We start from the raw sequence: 21,465 nt of genomic DNA, 5'->3' as shown, positions 1-21,465 counted from the left end.
CCATGGAGCCCTCTCTCAGGCCCCCCCCCTCCGCAGGCTTCCCAGGCAGTCATCCCCTCAGGCCCCCTGTCCCCTTAGGCTTCCCAGTCCATAGTCTCCCTCAAGCACCCCCCCAGTACAGTTTCCTATCATAACCCCCCTTCCTTCAGGCTCCCCCACAGAGCCTTCCCTCAGGCCCCCCTCCATGGAGCCCTCTCTCAGGCCCCCTGTCCCCTTAGGCTTCCCAGTCCATAGTCTCCCTCAAGCACCCCCCCAGTACAGTTTCCTATCATAACTCCCCTTCCTTCAGGCTCCCCCACAGAGCCTTCCCTCAGGCCCCCCTCCATGGAGCCCTCTCTCAGGCCCCCTGTCCCCTTAGGCTTCCCAGTCCATAGTTTCCTTCAAATGCCCCCCCCCAGTACAGTTTCCTATCATAACCTCCCTTCCCTCACGCCCCCCCCCCATGGAAGCCTCTCTCAGGCCCCCCCCTTCAGGCTTCCCAGGCCCTCATCCCCTCAGGCCCCCCTCTCCTCAGGCTTCCCAGGCCCTCATCCCCTCAGGCCCCCTGTCCCCTTAGGCTTCCCAGTCCAGTTTCCCTCAAATGCCCCTCCCCCAGTACAGTTTCCTATCATAACCCCCCTTCCTTCAGGCTCCCCCACAGAGCCTTCCCTCAGGCCCCCCTCCATGGAGCCCTCTCTCAGGCCCCCCCCCTTCAGGCTTCCCAGGCCGTCATCCCCTCAGGCCCCCTGTCCCCTTAGGCTTCCCAGTCCATAGTCTCCCTCAAGCACCCCCCCAGTACAGTTTCCTATCATAACCCCCCTTCCTTCAGGCTCCCCCACAGAGCCTTCCCTCAGGCCCCCCTCCATGGAGCCCTCTCTCAGGCCCCCTGTCCCCTTAGGCTTCCCAGTCCATAGTCTCCCTCAAGCACCCCCCCAGTACAGTTTCCTATCATAACTCCCCTTCCTTCAGGCTCCCCCACAGAGCCTTCCCTCAGGCCCCCCTCCATGGAGCCCTCTCTCAGGCCCCCTGTCCCCTTAGGCTTCCCAGTCCATAGTTTCCTTCAAATGCCCCCCCCAGTACAGTTTCCTATCATAACCTCCCTTCCCTCACGCCCCCCCCCCATGGAAGCCTCTCTCAGGCCCCCCCCTTCAGGCTTCCCAGGCCCTCATCCCCTCAGGCCCCCCTCTCCTCAGGCTTCCCAGGCCCTCATCCCCTCAGGCCCCCTGTCCCCTTAGGCTTCCCAGTCCAGTTTCCCTCAAATGCCCCTCCCCCAGTACAGTTTCCTATCATAACCCCCCTTCCTTCAGGCTCCCCCACAGAGCCTTCCCTCAGGCCCCCCTCCATGGAGCCCTCTCTCAGGCCCCCCCCCTTCAGGCTTCCCAGGCCGTCATCCCCTCAGGCCCCCTGTCCCCTTAGGCTTCCCAGTCCATAGTCTCCCTCAAGCACCCCCCCAGTACAGTTTCCTATCATAACCCCCCTTCCTTCAGGCTCCCCCACAGAGCCTTCCCTCAGGCCCCCCCCAGGAACCCTCTCTCAGCCCCCCCCTCTCCTCAGGCTTCCCAGGCCCTCATCCCCCCTGTCCCCTTATTCTTCCCAGTCCAGAGTTTCCCTCAATTGCCCCCCCAGTACAGTTTCCTATCATACCCCCCCTTCCTTCAGGCTCCCCCACAGAGCCTGGTAAGGCTGAGGAGAGGGGAGCCTGAGAGAGGGATCCATAGAGGGGTCTGAGAGAGAAGGCTTTGTGGAGGAGCTTGAGGGAAAGTTCCATGGGGGGCCTGAGGGAAGGTTCCATGGGGGGCCTGAGGGAAGGTTCCATGGGGGGGCCTGAGGGAAGGAAGGTTATGATAGGAAACTGTACTGGGGGGGACTTGAGGGAGACTATGGACTGGGAAGCCTAAGGGGACAGGGGGACTGAAGGGATGAGGGTTTGGTAAACCTGAAGAGGGGGGAGCCTGAGGTCAGGCTGTGTGGGGGGTCTTAGGGGATGAGGGCCTGGTAAGGCTGAGGAGAGGGGGGGCCTGAGAGAGGCTTCCATGGGGGGGAGCCTGAGGGAAGGTTCCATGGAGGGGAGCCCTCTCTCAGGCCCCTCCCCCCTTCAGGCTTACCAGGCCCTCATCCCCTCAGGCTCCCTGTCCCCTTAGGCTTCCCAGTGCATAGTCTCCCTCAAGCACCCCCCCCAAGTACAGTTTCCTTTCATAATCTCCCTCAGGCCCCCCCATGGAACCTTCCCTCAGGCTACTCCCATGGAACCCTCTCTCAGGCCCCCCCCCCTTCGGGCTTCCCAGGCCCTCATCCCTTCAGGTCCCCTGTCCCCTTAGGCTTCCCAGTCCAGAGTTTCCCTCAAGTTCCCCCCAGTAGTTTCCTTTCATAACCTTCCTCCTCTCAGGCCCCCCCAGGTAGCGTTAGACCAGGCCCCCTTCTCAGGCTTACCAAACTCTCATCCCCTAAGCCCCCCTGTCCCCTTAGGCTTTCCAGTCCATACTCTCCCTCAAGTGCCCTACCCAGTGCAGTTTCCTTTCATAACCTCCCTTCCCTCAGGCCCCCCCAGGTAGCCTTCCCTCAGGTGCCCCCCCTATAGAGCCCTCCCTCTTCAGGCTTATCAGGCCCTCATCCCTTCAGGCCCCCTGTCCTGTTAGGCTTTCCAGTCCATAGTTTCCCTCAAGTGGCCCCCCATGCAGTTTCCTTTCATACCCCCTTAGATCCCCTTCAAAGGACCCTTCCCTCTCCATCCAGCCCTCCCTCAGGCCCCCCTCTTAGGCATCCCAGTCCATAGTCCCCCTCTGCCCTCAGCACCCCCCAGTCCAATGTCCCTTCATACCCTTTTCCCCCTCAGACCCTCCCCCCAGCCCTCCCTCAGGCCCCCCCAAGGAGCCCTCTCTCAGGACTCCCCTCTTTTCATGCTTATCAGGCCCTCATCCCCTCAGGCCCTCTGTCCCTTTAGGCTTTCCAGTCCATAGACCCCCTGTGGCCTATCCCCAGTCTAACCTCCTTTCATAGCCCCTCTCCCCTCAGTTCTCCCACTGAACCTTTCCTCAGGTTCTCCCCCCCCCATGAAGCCTTGCCTCAAGCTCCCCTCAGGCCTTGTCTTTATTCTACAGTCTTATAGGAGATTGTGGGGGACAAAGCTCTAGCTCAGTGAGGGGGTCTGAAAGAGGCCTGGGGGGGACTTAGGGAAGGCTTGGTGGGGGCCCTGAGGGGAGGGGGTATATAAAGGGAGGCTGGTTTGGGGTGGCACTGAAGCTTAAGGGGACAGGGGGCCTGAGAGGACAAGGCCTGAAGAGGAAGCCTGAGGGGAGGGCTCAGTGGGGGGCTCTGAAAAGAGGGGGGTATGAAGGCAGGTTGGAATTGGGGGAGTCACTTGGAGACTATGTATTTGGAAGCCTAGGGGGATGGGGCCTGAGGGACAAGGGTCTGCAGGGGAAGCCTGAGGGAAGGCTGGATGGAAGGGGCTTTAGGGAGGGCTTGGTGGGGGGCCTTGAAGGAGAAGAGGGGGTATGAAGGGATGCTGGATTGGGGAGGGGTGCTGAAGTTTAAGGAGGCTGGGGGCCTGAGGGGGACAAGGGCTTGAAGGAGAAGCCTGAGGGAAAGCTCAGTGGGGGGGCCTGAGGGAGAACTGGAGGACCTTAAGGACAGTCCAGTGGGGGGCCTGAGAAGAGGGGGGATATGAAGTCAGGCTGGAATAGGGGGCACCAGTGGGGGTATGGATTGGGAAGCCTAAGGGGACAGGGGCCTGAGGGGTCAAGGGCTTGCAGGGGAAACCTGAGGGAGGGCTAGGTGGGGGGGCCTTAGGGAGGGGTCAGTGGGGGGCTGTGAGGGGGGCAATGAAGCTTAAGGGGACAGGGGGCCTGAGGAGACAAGGGTCTGCAGGGGAAGCCTGAGGAAGGGCTCAGTGGGGGGGGCCTGAGGGAGAATTGGGGAGCCTTAGGGAGGGGGTGAGGGAGGGTTCAGTGGGGGGGCCTGAGGGAGGGCTCAGTGGGGGGCCTTGAGGGAGAAGAGGGGGTATGAAGGCAGGTTGGAATTGGGGGAGTCATTTGGAGACTATGTATTTGGAAGCCTAAGGGGACAGGGGCCTGAGGGGTCAAGAGCCTGCAGGGGAAGCCTGAGGAAGGGCTCAGTGGGGGGGGGGGCCTGAGGGAGAATTGGGGAGCCTTAGGGAGAGGGTGAGGGAGGGCTCAGTGGGGGGCCTGAAGGCTGGATGGGGGGGCTTTAGGGAGGGCTCAGTGGGAGGTCCTGAAGGGGGCACTGAAGCTTAAGGGGATAGGGGGCCTGAGGAGACAAGGGCCTGCAGGGGGAAGCCTAAAGAAGGGCTCAGTGGGGGGGGGCCTGAGGGAGAATTGGGGAGCCTTAGGGTTTGGTAGAGAGGCCTGAGGGAGAATTGGGGGGTCTTAGAGAGGGGGGTGAGGGAGGGCTCAGTGGGGGGGCCTGAGGGAGGGTTCAGTGGGGGGTCGCGGGGGGGGGGGCCTGAGGGAGGGCTCAGTGGGGGGCCCTGAGGGAGGGTTCAGTGGGGGGGCCTGAGGGAGGGTTCAGTGGGGGGGGCCTGAGGGAGGGATCAGTGGGGGGGTCTGAGGGAGGGTTCAGTGGGGGGGCCTGAGGGAGGGTTCAGTGGGGGTCCCTGAGGGAGGGCTGGATGGGGGGGCTTTAGGGAGGGCTCAGTGGGGGGGCCTGAGGGAGGGTTCAGTGGGGGTCCCTGAGGGAGGGCTGGATGGGGGGGCTTTAGGGAGGGCTCAGTGGGGGGGCTTTAGGGAGGGCTCAGTGGGGCACCTGAGGGAGGGCTGGATGGGGGGGCCTTAGGGGGGGCTCAGTGGGGCGCCTGAGGGAGGGCTGGATGGGGGGGCCTTAGGGGGGGCTCAGTGGGGCGCCTGAGGGAGGGCTGGATGGGGGGGTTTTAGGGGGGGCTCAGTGGGGCGCCTGAGGGAGGGCTGGATGGGGGGGCCTTAGGGGGGGCTCAGTGGGGCGCCTGAGGGAGGGCTGGATGGGGGGGCCTTAGGGGGGGTTCAGTGGGGCGCCTGAGGGAGGGCTGGATGGGGGGGCCTTAGGGGGGGCTCAGTGGGGCGCCTGAGGGAGGGCTGGATGGGGGGGCCTTAGGGGGGGCTCAGTGGGGCGCCTGAGGGAGGGCTCAGTGTGGGGGGCCTTCAGTTGGGGAAATTTCCACAAGTTTTTCAAGTCTCTCACTTAAATAAAAGGACCCTAATTTCTTGCTGTCTACTAAAGTAAATCATCTGTGAAAGATTAAATTATGTTCTTTATGGCCTGAATGAACTGTACTCTGGTTACTTGAAAGGTGATGACCCCTCGCAAGTATTTCTGGGAGTTCTCAACAAGAACATTTGATTAATGAAAATAAATTCCTTGACAATCTGAAGAATGTTTGCTTGTTGACACATTTGATTTTTGATTAGTCATTGTGGCAACAACCAAACTTTCTGTAGGCAACCAAGGTGGCATAGCAGATGGCCCACTGGATTTCCAGTCAGGAAGACCTGATTAAATCAGTTCTCATACAATCACTAGCTGTGTGACCTTGGGCAAGTCAGTGAATCTCTGCCTCAGTTTCTCCAACTGTAAATGGAGATACTAATATACAATCACTAGCTGTGTGACCTTGGGCAAGTCAGTGAATCTCTGCCTCAGTTTCTCCAACTGTAAATGGAGATACTAATAGCACCTATCACTCAGGATTGTTGTGAGGTTCAAATGAGATAATTGAAAAGCAGTGCCTTGTACATAGTAAGCACTATATAAATGGTAGTTATTATTGTTATAGTAGGGATGTCTGTAAGAAAGGTTGGTCTTCAAATTTGTGGATGGCCCAAGGATTTGGGGACATAAAATTGGGGTTCAAAAAGAATTTTGATAGCCAAGAATAATGGCATGATTCTTGAACAAGATGAAATGTTATAAGAATAAATGTGACATCCCATCCTTTGGCTAAAACCCCAAACCCAATTGCCCAAATATTTGATGTGGCTTAAATAGTATCCTACATAAGTGATTAAAAGTTTCAAATCAGGAATTCTTAAGCTGGAGTCTTTATTTTTTATATTTATAGATAATAATTTATATTTTTCAAAATTTTATTTATATTTATAAACAATATGAATATTTATGATAATATAATATATGTTTATTATATATAGTAGATAATATATTATATATTATATGTCAAAATATAAGTTTTAAAAAAAAGTATATTTAATATTTATGTTCTATTTCATATAACATTTTAACATTACATATATATAAAATATATATTATATTTATAAACAATATGAATATTTATGATAATATATGTTTATTGTATATAGTAGATAATATATTATATATTATATATCAAAATATAAGTTATAAAAATAAGTATATTTAATATTTATGTTCTATTTCATATAACATTTTAACATTACATATATAAAATCTATTTCATATAACATTTTAACATTACATATATATAAATGTATATTATATTTATAAACAATATGAATATTTATGATAATATAATATATGTTTATTATATATAGTAGATAATATAAGTTATAAAATAAGTATATTTAATATTTATGTTCTATTTCATATAACATTTTAACATTACATATATATAAAATATATTATTTATAAACAATATGATATTCATGATAATATAATATATGTTTATTATATATAGTAGATAATATATTATATATCAAAATATAAGTTATAAAAATAAGTATATTTATGTTCTATTTCATATAACATTTTAACATTACATATATATAAAATATTATATATTTTTAAATATATATTTTGGTTTCCTTTGTGATCCTGTGTGTTTTATATGATGCATTTAAAAACATCATGAGAAGGGGTCCGTAGACTGCCCCAGAGTTTCAATGACATAAAAAAGATTAAGACTCCCTGCTTCCAGTTCTTTCTCAAACCATGTCCCTGTCCTGGCTGTCCTCTCAAACCATGTCCCTGTCCTGGCTGTCCTCTCTTCCTTTTCTCATTTGATCCTCCTTTTCATTTCTTTTGCCCTAATAGCTGTCTCTTTCTTCTAATTTCTCATCTCTTTCTTCTAATTTCTCATTTTCATTTGAGTTTTCTTTTTGGTGTTAGATTGGCTAGATTGGCTAATTGGTTATTAATTTTGATAGTATTCAAAAATGCTCATAGATTTATTCATTTCCGTTTCCTTTGTTCCTTTGTATCAGTTTCTGCTCTGAATTTGATTCAAAGCAGTGGTCCTCAAACTTTTTAAATAGGGGGCCAGTTCACTGTCCCTCAGACTGTGGGAGGGCCGGACTGTAGTAAAAAGAAAAGCTCACACTCTGTCTCCCTCCCTTAGCCCATTTGCCATAACTGGGAAGGCCGAATAAACGTCCTCAGTGGGCGCATTTGACCCGCAGGCCATAGTTTGAGAACCCCTGTTTTAAAGTTTTGAAATAGAAATTTAACATGTTTATTTTTTTCTCTTGATTTCTTAAATTTATTACTTCTTACATCTTCAGCTACATCCTGTGGATTTTGATGTATAGTATCTGTATTGCTATTGTCTTTGTCACCTATTCTTTTTATACCTCACTTTCACCCAGGCTTATTTAATCATTTATAGTTTCTACTTTAGTATCTCTCTTTTATTTACTGCATTGTTATTACTTTCTGAGGACAGACAATGCTAACTAATCATGGAAGGGACTCAGCAGTAGCAGACATGGCCATTTGGCCTGGAAAGCCATGAAAGAAAGCCAAAAGTCAAGTGGGCCTCAGGCCTAGGCAGCACACGTACTTCATTGATATCCATGAGATTTCAAGATAGCCTCTTCTCTCTCCACTCTGGAAGAGAGCATGGACTAGGCCATATAGAAAGATGGAGCAGCAGTGTATTGTATTGTGTTGATTGTCTATTCCTAACATGATTGTAATATGATTTGTAAATGGAGTGTGTGAAAGATCTCTTTTTACGTGTTTCCCTACGTGATCTTCAGGGCCAGGATCTTCAGGGCCAGGTATAAGAAGAATTTGTGTCTTAATTCTATGAATAGGGAAGAATAATGCATAGTCTTGCTCTTTTCCTTTTTGTTCTCACCACGACTCTACTGAGTAGTTGAACTTTTTCCAGGGTTGGGCCAATTTTGCTGACTTGGCAGTAGGCCAGTGAAGTTCTAATTTTTAGACCACCTTTTAGATCACCCTTTAATTTTGAATCTATTGAAAATTTCCTGGATTAAATGTTTTTGCTTTTAAACAACACATTACTAGCTTTTATTTTTTATTTTTTCATTATTTTTACTGGAAAGTTTAATACACAGCATTTTCTTTTATTTTTATTATTTAATAATTGCAGCATTAAAAATGTTAGGTTTGTCTGATCTACTCTCCTGCTCAAGAAGATTCAGGACTACATCCTCCTTTGCTTAACATTTAAAACACTTTGTGATCTGACTCCAGCCTCTCTTTTCAGGCTAATTACACATTGTTGCTCTTCATTTCAGTCTAACCGGCATACTTGATGTTCCTTATACCCAACATATGATCTCTTATCTATAGTCCTCTCATTCCTCCATTTCCTTTTGAAGCCTAATTCCCCTCACAGCTTAGCTCAAGGTTGACTTCTTTCTAGAGGTCTTTTATGCTGCCTCACTCCCAATTGCCTTGTTTTTTGGATAGATTTTACACACACACACACACACACACACACACACACACACACACACACACACACAGATTACACACACACACACACACACAGATTACACACACACACACACATAGATTACACACACACACACATAGATCACACACACACACATAGATTACACACACACACATCACACACACACACAGATTACACACACACACACACAGATTACACACACACACACACATAGATTACACACACACACACATAGATCACACACACACACATAGATTACACACACACACATAGATCACACACACACACACATAGATTACACACACACACACACACACACAATAGAGATTTTTCATTTTTGTCTTTGTATCCCCCAGGGCCTAACAATGTCTGGCTTAATAAATACTTAGTAAGTTTTTAATGAGTGATTGAATTGCAATTGTTAAATCAGGGTCTTATTGTTATTACTTCTGTTATTTATCTAAACTAAAAACACCACACTACACAAAATTCTGTAGTTTTTTTATTAGTAAATATGTGGGCATCTTTAGCTTTCCATTAATCAGCCATAGGCGATTTGCTTTTGTAATATTGCGCTTCATAATAATTTTCTGACACCCACACTGTATATAAGGAAGAGGTAAGAAAGTCTCGAAATGATGTGCTTTTCTTCCAGTTTTTGCTGCAGACTGGGGTGCTCCTGGGAGCCCCTTTAAGAGCTAGCTGCTCAGGCATCCTCAGCTCAGCTAACTGCTCTAGGGCCCTAGTGAGAGTATCCCCAATCTTTCAGTAGTTTTCTTTTCAGTCTGATTTGGAAGTGAGCCTGCTTGGCAAGGGCCTCGACTAAAATTTTCTTGCTTCTAGTGCCTAGCACATTGTTAGGGTTCTCTAAACATAATTAAATGGTCTATGGAGTTATACCTTAGGAGCAAATCAATTAAAATTGCCTGTTGTTGAGCAGACGGAAATCTGACAGTCTGGGGGTAACCATAGTAACTAAAACAAACCAAATCTTCAGGGAACACGCAGGGCTTATCTGGGAAGGGGCAGCAGGTTCTAATGAGCTGGAGGAAGCAACAAATAGAGATGCATTGTCCAACAGGTCCTTAAGAGCACGCTGGGATGAGGGAGCCTTAATGGGCTGCTGTTCCAGTTGGACTGTGATGTGTCTCAGGATCCTTAGCTACCCAGGAAACAAATCAAGATGAGAATTGCTCTCCAAGCTAGGGCACCTTTCGCTTCTGAAGGGGCAGTAGTGACGGAACAAAACAAGAATGGGAGAGTGGAGGATCAGACTGTTCCTAGACCATCTGTAAACACAAATCTAATTGTTGGCTTTAAAAATATAAAGAGCTTTTTGGAAAAACTGAGCCTCCTCCATATTGAAATTTTTGTGATAAAGGAAACTAGAAGATATAAGTTAAGGTGCAGCTGAATGGAAGGATCTGTGAGAAAAAAAAAATACCATGGAGCTTAGCATAGTTAAGATGCCCAAGAGGTCATATTCTCATTTTACAGAGAAGGAAAGTGAGGCACAGAGAGGTTAAGTGACTTGCTTAGAGTCACATCGCTTGTAGCAGAGAGTCAAATTCAAATGTCTTCATTTACTCTGGGCTGCTGCTCACCCTGATGTCACAGACCTCTCTTGCTAGTGCCTTAAGTTTTCTTGGACTTGGACTTTTCACTCTGACATCTAGTTTGTTGTTGCTACAACCAACCAAATATATAAGCAAAATTAGGAATAAAATTCTAAATAAAGCCAGGAAATAGAAATGATATATATTTACAAGAAAAAAAAACATAAGCTTTAGCAGCTTCTTTGCTCTGTGTGTCCCACTTTAGACCTCTTTTTGGTTGTATATTTTTAAAAAGATTTTATTCTTTTTTATATATAGTCAATCGTATTGTTTTAATTCTACTTTTATCTATGCGATTTTTCCATTTTTATTTGTATTTTTCATATTTGCCATTTTTTGTAAGCCAGTAATATTTCATTGCATTGCTATACTAGTTCAGCCATTGGACATTTTTGGAGTCTACCCGAAAGGCCTCGCACGTGCCTGTAATTAGTCAGAGAAGAAGGAGAAGCTTCTTTAGGGGCAGGAGGAGAAAGGCTTCGGGCCGGAGGAGAGCGGCCAAATCTTCTGGGCTAGGCTGCTCTGTTGCTACAGTGACTGAAGAGCATCTGTCTCTGAGGGGGCAAAGACAAGCAGGGGAAGTTGTTGCCTGACAGAATTCAAAGCCAGAAAATGTGTGGAAATGCAGGAAGGAGAAGTGCAGGCACTTGACACATTTTCTCATCTCACACTGCTTCCTGGGAGCCTCTTTGTTCCAGAGCTGTGGCATCCACAGGGCTGGCACACTGTGTGTGCCCTGGTGAGTCCCTTCCTCCCCATTCCTGCCAAATCCATGCACTTTGAAGCTTTGTCTTGGAGTGGCATTGGGGAGTGCTGCCAAGTTGGGGACTCTCTTGTCTTGTCGTTGGGCTCCAGGATTTTAGTCCTCAGTCAGTTGGATGAAATTATAGGATGTTAAAAGGCAGGTAACAAAGACATTGAGATAGAAGGGTATACTCCTTTCTGACTCTTAGTGGCCCCTTCCTACCTTGTAACAGGGCATTGACTATTGCATGAAGGTCTCTGAGGATCAATCTCACCCCAGCGGCTTACAAAAAAAGCAAGTTGGTCCCTCTTGAGTCAGTCAAAAAGGGAGACATCTTTGGAGAAAGAACTCAGTTTCTTGAGAACTCTCTTGCTCCTATGGCAGAGTATAAGTGGAGCAAGAGTGACAGTATTTCTCCTTTGCCTTTCACTTTATTGACAGCATGGTACAGATGGGCCATCAATCTGAAAGGTGTGCACCCTTCCCTCTTAGCGTCTTTCTTGTCTTTCCCTTACATCCTGTAATTTCATTAAGTGTCCCCAATTAAGAGACTCAATTGATCGGTGACCCCTAGTATATCTCCATCAGGTGGGGAAGACAGATTCAGAGAACAGAATATATAGTCAAGGTAACTAAGCTTTTCATAACCAAGACTAGTGGAACATGAGGTAGTTCTGGCGTGAGGATTGTTCCATCAGGTAGACCACAGGATTTGAGGAGGGGCTTCCATTTCTTTCTGCTAGTTTTTTCAGAAGGTATTAGCCAGACCTGGACAATGGATAACCAGACTTTAGGCTTTTTACACTTGAGAGTTCACCAGGAATATTATAATGGTGGGGTGGGGAGAGCGTACAGAGAGATTATTGCTTATAGAAATAAGTTATCTAACAATGTAGATCTCTGGCAACATATGCAAAGATATATTCTCATTAAAATGGGATTAGCTCCTGAAAATGACTTAGAAGACTGATTTAGAAAGATGAGCTCACCAGTATCTCTTATATACTACATAACTTTCTTATGTACACAAAAAGCTCTCTCTCTTCTGGGTACCAGGTGAAGTATATGATTAATTTTCATCAGCCTTGAATCGAAGTCAGAGCCTTGTATCTAAGAACATTGTCTCAACCTTATACACAGTAAAGCACTATTTATTAAAGGAAGAAAACAGATGCATTGTTGTGACTGCATGACCTAGTGATTGTATGACTCCTAGTCATTAGTTTCCCTTAAGAGGGCCCTGTGCTTTCCCAACTCTTTTGTTCATATTACTACCCAGACCTACAGTGGTTGTCCCTCATGCCCAATCTTGGCTTTTGAAATTATACCCTTTCTTTTTTTTTTTTAATTAAAGCTTTTTTTTTTTTTTTTTTTTTTTTTTTTTTTTTTTTTTTTTTTTTGCTTTTTTGCTGAGGCAATTGGGGTTATACAGCTAGGAAGTGTTAAGTGTCTGAGACCAGATTTGAACTCAGGTCCTCCTGACTTCAGGGCTGGTGCTCTATCCACTGTGCCACCTAGCTGCCCCTAAAGCTTTTTATTTTCAAAACATGCATGCACAATTTTCAACATTTACCCTTGCAAGACCTTGAGTTCCAATTCCCCTAGATTGGCAAGTAGTCTAATAACATTAAATCCAATATATGCGTACATATTTATACAAACATCTTGCTGCACAAGAAAATAAAATGCAAGCAAACAACAAGAGAAAGAGTGAAAATGCTGTCATCATTTTTTATAAGATTTTGAGTTCCAAATTTTTCTTCCTCCATTCTTGAGTTTCTCATTCCCCATCATGTTAAACATATTTCCATATTAGTCATGTTGTGAAAAAAGACTCAGAACAAAGGGGAAAAACTACAAGAAAGACAGAAAACAACAAAAAAAGTGAAAATGGTATGCTTCAGTCTGCATTCAGACTCCATAGTTCTTTCTATCATGACTCTTTTGGATCTTGGCTCATTGTATTGCTGAGGAGAGCTAAGATTATCATAGTTGATCATCACCCGATGGTTGCTGTTTAACTATATACAATGTTCTCCTGGTTCTGCTCACTTCACTCCCAGTTAAGAAGTTTCTGAGACTGGATTTGAATTTAGGTCTTCCTGATTGGAGGCCTGGCACTTGAGGGACTGTGCCAGTGAGCAATCCCACTTTAAATTTTGCAAAGTGCTTTGATTACAAGGCAACGATTATTCTGTAGCTTTGAGCTGAGGCATGAAGAACAACATTTTATGTTATGATGTTAAGTGAATATATTTTACTTTGTGAGAATAAAGAAAAAAAAATTTTTAGAAATAAAATAACTGCCAGGTTAAGAATTTATATATATATATATATATATATATATATATATATATATATATATATATATATATTATTATTATTATATATTGTTATATATTCCCCTGTGGAAAAAAAAGAAAAAAGGAGTTTCTTTCTTTCTTTCTTTCTTTTTTTTTTTTTTTTTTTTTTTTTTCTGAGGTGGTTGGGGTTAAGTGACATGCCCAAGATCATCACACAGCTAGGAAGTGTTACGTATCTGAGGTCACATTTGAACTCGGGTCTTCTGACTTCAGGGCTGGTGCTCTATTTACTGTATCACCTAGCTGCCCCAAAAGGAGATTCTTTTTGCCGTATTTGTTCATTAAGCCAAAGAAAGCATAACAGTATTTGTAAATTGGTTTATTTCTTGTTTGAATAGGATTCAAAATGACTAGTCACTATTAGCTAGTGAGTGAAATTCACTGCTTATCTGTCTCATTTGTCTTTGTTTCAGAACTTATTGAAAAGCTGTTAGAATCTGATGAAGATTCACCCCATGTGACTGAGTCAATTGATAGACTTTATATCGAAGGAGCAAATCTGGAAGCCAGAACATTGACTGATTTTCAGAAAGCTCAGGTAGAGGCGTAAACATTTGGGGATTGGGGATTTGCTCTTACAACTAGGGTAGATATAATAAAGAAATTCATAATCCTCTTTGATTGAGAGATACCCTAAACAGGTCTCTCTATGCAGTTTGCATGCCTAATGTTACATCCATAGAATTTTTATTGTATCTTATTTTTCAGAAACTTGCTTGCGGTCACCAGAATTGAAAATTTCCCAGTAGTGGACAATGCTATTGGAAATTTCTCTAGAGCTGACCTTTGTTTTTCCTAAGGGCAGGGAGGTATAGGGTTAGTGAATTTTCTAAATATTTTAAAAAAGCCAGCCTCTGCTTTCATTGAAAAAAAAAAAAAATTGCTGTTCATTTTTACAACTCCTTGGGGGGTAATTCACTCGTGCAGTAACCATTAAAAAGAAAAGAGCATTTGCTCTTGTTCCTTCATAGCACACTGACGGAACTTGAAATAGTAGAACATCATCCGATGTGAACAAACTATTTCAGGCTCATAACATTTACTGTGCTTAGCAGGGAGAGTTGGTGAGCTGCTGAGGCTTGGGCCTCAGTTTGCTGCAAGGAGGAAGAGGCTCTTTGGTTTGGAGAGAATGCCTTGAATGGTGAGAGTGGTGAGAGTACTACCATTCTCCCAGTAACCTAGATTTGCAACCTCAGAGTCATCCTTAGTGCTTCCCTCTCCTTCCTTTCCCCATATCCAATCAAGTACTGAGTCATGTTGCTCCTACCTTTTTTTTTTCCTGGTTATACATGTACATTAGCATTTTAAAATACGCATTTCTTTTTTTATTATAGCTTTTTATTTATAAAACGTATACGTGGTTAATTTTTTTCAACATTGACCCTTGCAAAAACTTCTGTTCCAACTTTTCCCCTCCTTCTCCCCACCCTGTCCCCTAAATGGCAGGTAGTCCAATACATGTTAAATATGTTAAAATAGATGTTAAATGCAATATATATATAAATACGCATTTCTTTATGAATCATATTGAAGCTCCCTATTGTCTTTAGAAAAAAACCAAAAACCTAGTGCCCTCCATAATTTTGGCTCCCACCTACCTATGTTTGCACATAATAGCTTGCATGTGGTTTCCCCTATTATATACTATGACCTCCTTAAGGGCAGGAACTATCTTTTCCCTTTCTTTGTATCCCTGTGCCTGGCACGTGGGCATTTTATAAATGTTGATTAATGGATTGACTACCTGATTAGTTAATGTCTGCTGAACTGGGTCAAATTGTTCTTTTTTGAGTCAGTTTTTTATATATTTTAGAAATGAGGCCTTTATCAGAGCCCTTAGATGTAAAATTTCCCAGTTTTCTGCTTCCCTTATAATCTTGGCTGCGTTGGTTTTATTTGCACAAAACCTGTTTAATATAATTAAAATGATCCATTTTGCATTTCATAATGTTCTCTAGTTCTTCTTTGGCCATAAATTCCTTCCTTCTGTACAGATCTGAGAGCTGACTACCTTCTTTATAGCATTGCTGAGAACAGGAAAATATGGTAGCTGTTCATTCTATGTAATTAAATACTGAGTGGTATGGTGAACATGCATTAGGAGTTAGAAGAGATGAAGCCATCTGGCATAGATCAGCCACTGGCTGCTTCATCAAAGAGGTTATACTTGATGCTGGACCATTGGAGAAGTCCTTCCAAATGAGCTGACAGCCCAATGACCATCGTGTGTTCAGGGGATAGTGAGAGTAGCCCAGGCTAAGCGAAGACTGCTTCATGGGGAGTTTAGAACTAGCCTATTGAAAATCTTGAATGCATAGCAACTTATTTGTATGGGTATAGAGCAGACAAGAAAACATCCCTAGCTAATAAAATGGAGGCACCCAAGTACAATATTGCCTGGTGAAGGACATCTTTCTCTCTTTTATCAGACTGAAGTACTGGCAGTAAACTTATGGAATTGGGCAGTAAGCAGAAGAATCGAAATGTTAATTACAGTGGAGCAAAAAGTTAAACGTAAGTACACACCGACCGGCTCACATTATGAAAAGTCCTGTTATTGGGCACTGGGGACATCTTTAAGGTTCAGAAGAGAGGCAGCCTGATGTAATGCAAAGGTTTCTGAATTGGGAGTCAAAGGGTCTGCTTTTAAAGTTGGGTTCTGCCACTTACCAGCTGGGTGACCTTGGGTCACTTCTTCTCTTGGACCTCAGATTCTTCACCTGTAAATTGAAGGGGTTGGATAAGATGACCTTGAAGGCCCCTTCCAAACTCAATCTATATGATCCTAAGTCAGTTTGGAGGTGTTTTAAAGAAAGAACTTTCATTTATAAGAAAAGCCTTGAGCACTCATTTCATAATAAGCAAACTTCCTGTTTTAGAACTCCTTTGGTGATAATCCTTAAACACTTGTTGATAAAAAGGTTACCAGGCATATGCCTAAGAAATTGTTTGGTTGAGAGCCACAAAAATGATTAAAGGGTGGGCAAACAAGAGCCTTGAGGAAACATTATTTACCTTGAAGAAGAGAAAGCTGAAAAGAGACTTAATCATAGCCTTGGGCTCTAAAGGCTCTTTTTAGCAGTTTTCTTCCCACTATGTGCAGAAGCTGTAGCATGAGGAATTTTCTGTTAAATGAAAAAGATTTTCATACTGGGGAGACTTGCTACACATTAGAGTGGGTTGCTAAGGATATAGTTGTAGATGCTCCTTAGTCACACAGTGCTAAAAATAGCATCACTTTCATCTGCACGAGATGACTGGGATCTAGTCCTGTGTGACGGCCAACAGATGGCTTCTGGAAAGGAAGATTGTCCTGTTTAAGGTCTAGAAGTGCCAGAGCCAAAAGGACAAGGGTGAGTAAGTCACTCTCCTGGCGGTGTGTAGTTGTAGTGACCCTTCTTCTATAGTCCTCATTACCTTACTTATTATAAAGGATTCATTAAGACGGAGGTACAGTACCCTGCTGAATTATGCATGCAATCACAGCTGGGTCCTACCTTGGCCATTTGGCTTCACATGCCTTGGAAACACAGATTAATTACAAAGCAAGTCTCAACTCAAGTCTGTACAAAGCTTCAAGCTTTTGAGAGGCAGTGGTGAGGCGAGAGCAGAACACTGGGTTGGGTGTCTCCAAATCTCAGGTGGGTTACTGACTGATTAGCTGAGGGGCTTTGCATGGGTCCCCTCCCCTTGGTCTGAGTAACTTGGTCTGAGCAGATTGGACTCAATGATTCCTAAGGTTCCTTCTAGCTCTGAATCTCTGATCCCTGTGAGGTCAGTGTACTTGAGCTTGAGACCAGAAGCAACAACTCTGCTCTTGGGCTCCATTTTTTCCCTTTATTTTAATAGTATTTTATTTTTCCAATTACATGTAAAGAGAGTTTTCAACATTCATTTTTGTAAGATGTTGAGTTCCAAAGTCTTTTCTTTCTCCTTCCCTTACCCCCCACCAAAGACAGCAAGCAGTCTGATATAGGTTATACATGCACAATCATTTTTTAACATATTTCTTATTAGTCATCTTGGGAAAGAAAAATTAGAACAAAAGAGAAAAACCACAAGAAAAAAAAAAAAACAAAAAGAACAACAAAAGGTAAAAATACTATGGGTAGATCTGTATTCAGTCTCCATAGTTCTTTTTCTGGATGTGGATGGCATTTTCCATCCCAAGTCTATTGGAATTGGCCTAGATCACTGCATTGCTGAAAAGATCAAAGTCCATCACAGTAGACCATCACACAATGTTGCTGTTACTGTGCACAATATTCTCCTGGTTCTGTTTATTTTGCTTAGCATCAGTTCATGTACGTCTTTCCAAGCTTTTCTGAAATCAGCCTGCTCAACATTTCTCATAGAGCAATAATATTCCATTACATTTATGTACCATAACTTATTCAGTCACTACCCAGCTGATGGGCATATATTCATTTTCCAATTCCTTGTCACCAGAAAAAGCTGCTACAAACATTTTTGCACATGTGAATCCTTTTCCCTTTTTTAATGTTCTTTTTGGGATACAGATCCAGTAGAGATGCTGCTAGATCATAGGGGATGCACACTTTGATAGTCCTTTGGGCAGAGTTCCAAACTTTTCTCCAGAATGGTTGGATCAGTTCACAACTCTACCAACAATGCATTAGTATCCCAGTTTTCCCATATCTCATCCAACATTTATCATCTTTTCCTGTCATCTTAGTGAATCTGATAGGTTTGAGGTGGTACCTCAGAATTGTTTTAATTTGCATTTTCTTTTTTTTGTTTGTTTGTTTTTTTGTTTTTGCTGAGGCAATTGGGGTTAAGTGACTTGCCCAGGCTCACACAGCTAGGAAGTATTAAGTGTCTGAGACCAGAATTGAACTCAGATCTTCTTGACTTCAGAGCTGGTGCTTATCCACTATACCATCTAGCTGCCCCTAATTTGCATTTTTCTAATCAATAGTGATTTGGAGCATTTTTTTCCCCAAATGTCTAGATGTCTAATTTTTCCAAATGTCTAAAAATTGTCTGTTTGTGGCTTTGGCCATTTATCAATTGGGGACCAAAATCCTCTTTTATAGCAGAAAAGTACAGTTAAGCAAAACAAATCAATGTTTTGGCCAAATCTGTCAATGTAAGCCTAATTCAGAGCCTCTTTTTGTGGCAGTACCTTATTTTAATATCTCTGAGATACCAAAGAACTATCCTAGATATATTCCCACAGCTTGGCAAATATTGGCAAGACTGAACATACCTAATTCAAGGGCTCCTCATGCATCATTTCCTGGCAGGGATAGAACTATTTAGTCAGGGGCTAGAGCGCTGTCCAGTTTGGCTGGAGAATGGCATGGAAAGGGAAAATCAAGAGATGAGGCTGAAAAGGTACCAACTTGGAAAAGGCTGAGAATGCTCAGGAGAGATGGATGAACTCTATTCAACAGGCAATAGGGAGCTGCTTAAGGTTTTTGAGTAGAGGAGTGAAATGTATCTTTCCCTGCATAAGAAGTCTTATTAATGAAGGGCAGCTAGATGTGATGGTAGGTAGAGCACCATTCTGGAGTCAGGAGTACCAGAGTTCAAATTCAGCCTCAGATATTTAATATCTCCTAGGTGTGTGACCCTGGGCAAGTCACTTAACCCCAATTGCTTCAGGAAAAAAAAATCCAAGACAGAAAAAGAAAGAAACATACTCATGTTTAGAGTGAGTGTACAGAGATCATGCAGAGAACATGATCCTGGATGGCCCAGAGCAACAGTGGAATGGCCAGTGTACTGGACTCACGAAGACCAAGTTGGGTAACCTTTCTGAGTCTCATTTTCCTTCTCTGTACAATTGAAATACCTGTGGCGTCTGCCTTCCAGGATTGTTGGGAGGGTCAAAGGAGAAGATGTACATTAAATTCAGAGGTACTTAAAAAAAAAATCAGTAGCAGTTGGAGCTTTGGAAAATAAAAAGGAAATATGTCCCTAAAATTAAAAATGTATGTCAGTAGGAAGATGCAACTTTAAGAGATTATTGTACCAACACATTTTTTTCAGGAAGATGCTTATTTTTAGCAAAGCATACCTTTATTCCCTTATCTCTTTTTTTCCCAGTAACATGCTCTTCTCCCCAAATCTCTTTCATTTGCAAAATAGTAGACACATTAACATTCCCAGACTTCCCAGTTCCTGCCACCTGAGGGACTGACTAGTCAAGCAGAGCAGAGATGATTCATCTTTCCTCTTTCCCAAACATCCTTACCCAGTGTAATGCAACTTTCACGTCAAGCTCTATGCCAGAGTAGTTTTCCAAGATTTCACCTTGGTCCTCTGTGGTAGACACCGGGAGCAAGTACAAAGATAATAACTGAGACAGATAATGAACCTTAGGCTCATAAATGACAGACACCATTCTAATCTCTTTAATTCAAATACAGATAATAAGCTCTCTCTGCCTCAGTTGCTCCATCATTTCAGCAGGGTCAGTCAATCTTTGTTTCTTTTCCCAATAATATTGCTTGGGATTCATGTATTGGCAGAATGGCCTCTGAGCTTGACTGCCAGGGTACCTTGCTCCCTTGGAGATGACCCTCAGGTGGAACAAGTTGCTCAGGGTCCCACCACTAATGTGTCAGAGGCCTTCCTGATCCGCTGGTCAGTGCTCTAGCTACTACACTACACTGTTTCAAATACAAACTAGACTAAATAAATAGAGAAAAGGCCTTCTTGAAGATAATGGAATTTTAGTTGAGTCTTTACAGGAGCAAGTAAAAAACCTTTAGATATATATTGTGAAGAAAGAAGGTATGATTATCACCTGGAATGAAATAAGCCTGGAATGAAATAAGTCTATATTGTTTGAGATCCCAAAGGAGAAAATGTACACTATAATATCTTGGATTTGAGTTTTATTTTCCATAACTTTTAAGTAGCTTATAATCTAAAATAAGAACATACTGGGAAAATAACATGTTTTAGGAGAAAAGCTAACTTGGCCTGATCTCTAGAGGTCACATTCAGCCCTTAGCAAGCTTCCAAGGAGGTTTTTTCCCCCTCTGTATGAGGATACTAATGGCATAGATGGAATGCTCACTTGGTCAATCACTAGCTCCACACCTGCCGTTGTAGTTGACACTATTGCTTTTTATAAATGCATGGTAAAGAATGCTGTATATTTATGGACATGTAATTGATATTTTGCAGTATTTCACGTTGCATGCAAGCTGATATTAATGTTTGATGATAACTCTCCTTACGAAGAAGCCATCCAAAGACAGATTTTGGTAAGTCTTAGGGGGTGGGGACAGAGGAGGGAAAACTAGAAATCCTGGTTTGTGAGCTTAGAAGGGAATACTTCAGAGACTGCTGATCTAGATGTTTTTAGCTTGGGATCTGTGAACCTGTTAAAAAAAAAGTATTTTGATAATTGACTTCAGCATAATTGGTTTCCTTTGTATTCTATTGTGTGCATTTAAGCTCATGATTCTGACAAGAGTATGTTGCCAGAGGGATCCATGACACTAGCAAAGTGAAGAACCTTTACTGTAATCCAAAACTGATTGATGCCTTTTCTTTTTTTTAATCATCATAATTTTCCCAGCATCCCTTCTTCCTCCAAGAGATCCATCCTATATAACAAATAGTAATTTTTCTGCTTTACTGTAAATTTATCTAGTTAAATATTTCCCATTTACACTGCTTTTTAGTTTTCAACATTTACTTTTAAAAGATTTTGATTTCCACTTTTTTCCCTCCCTCTCTTCCTGTCCCCTTCCCCAAGATGGCAAGCAATCTGATATAGGTTATTCGTGTACAATCATCAAATCATAATTTTTTTTTATTTAGAATTTTTTCCACAGTATATATGCATGAGTAATTTTTAAAATAATATTATCCCTTGTATTCATTTTTCCAAATTATCCCCCCCCTCCCTCCACTCCTTCCCCCTGATGACAGGCAATCCCATACATTTTACATGTGTTACAAATCATAATTTTTAAATACCAAAAAGAAAAAGAGGGAAAAAAAATCTGCAGTCAATTACTATGTTGGAAAATGCTAAAAACCTGTGCAGTACATAATACCCATGGAACTCCCATCTCCCCAGAGGAGTAGGTTGGGGGTATCTTTTCATATCTCATCATTGTTTGATCCATC

At 43.5% G+C, this 21,465-nt stretch overlaps 1 protein-coding gene across 2 annotated transcripts in view; it reads left to right on the top strand.

Moving 5' to 3' along the window:
* Positions 1-21,465, top strand: part of TEX11 (testis expressed 11) — a 133,549-nt gene that overhangs the window by 2,857 nt on the left and 109,227 nt on the right. For both annotated transcript variants that reach the window (XM_074277463.1, XM_074277462.1), the window contains exons 3-5: positions 13,764-13,888; positions 15,780-15,864; positions 20,512-20,591. In XM_074277463.1, the coding sequence (XP_074133564.1) occupies positions 13,764-13,888; positions 15,780-15,864; positions 20,512-20,591 (290 nt within the window). The remainder of the gene's footprint in view (positions 1-13,763; positions 13,889-15,779; positions 15,865-20,511; positions 20,592-21,465) is intronic.

The sequence above is a fragment of the Sminthopsis crassicaudata genome, chromosome X, assembly GCF_048593235.1.
Source record: "Sminthopsis crassicaudata isolate SCR6 chromosome X, ASM4859323v1, whole genome shotgun sequence".
Taxonomy (NCBI): Eukaryota; Metazoa; Chordata; class Mammalia; order Dasyuromorphia; family Dasyuridae; genus Sminthopsis; species Sminthopsis crassicaudata.
This window is presented reverse-complemented; position numbering and strand designations above follow the sequence as displayed.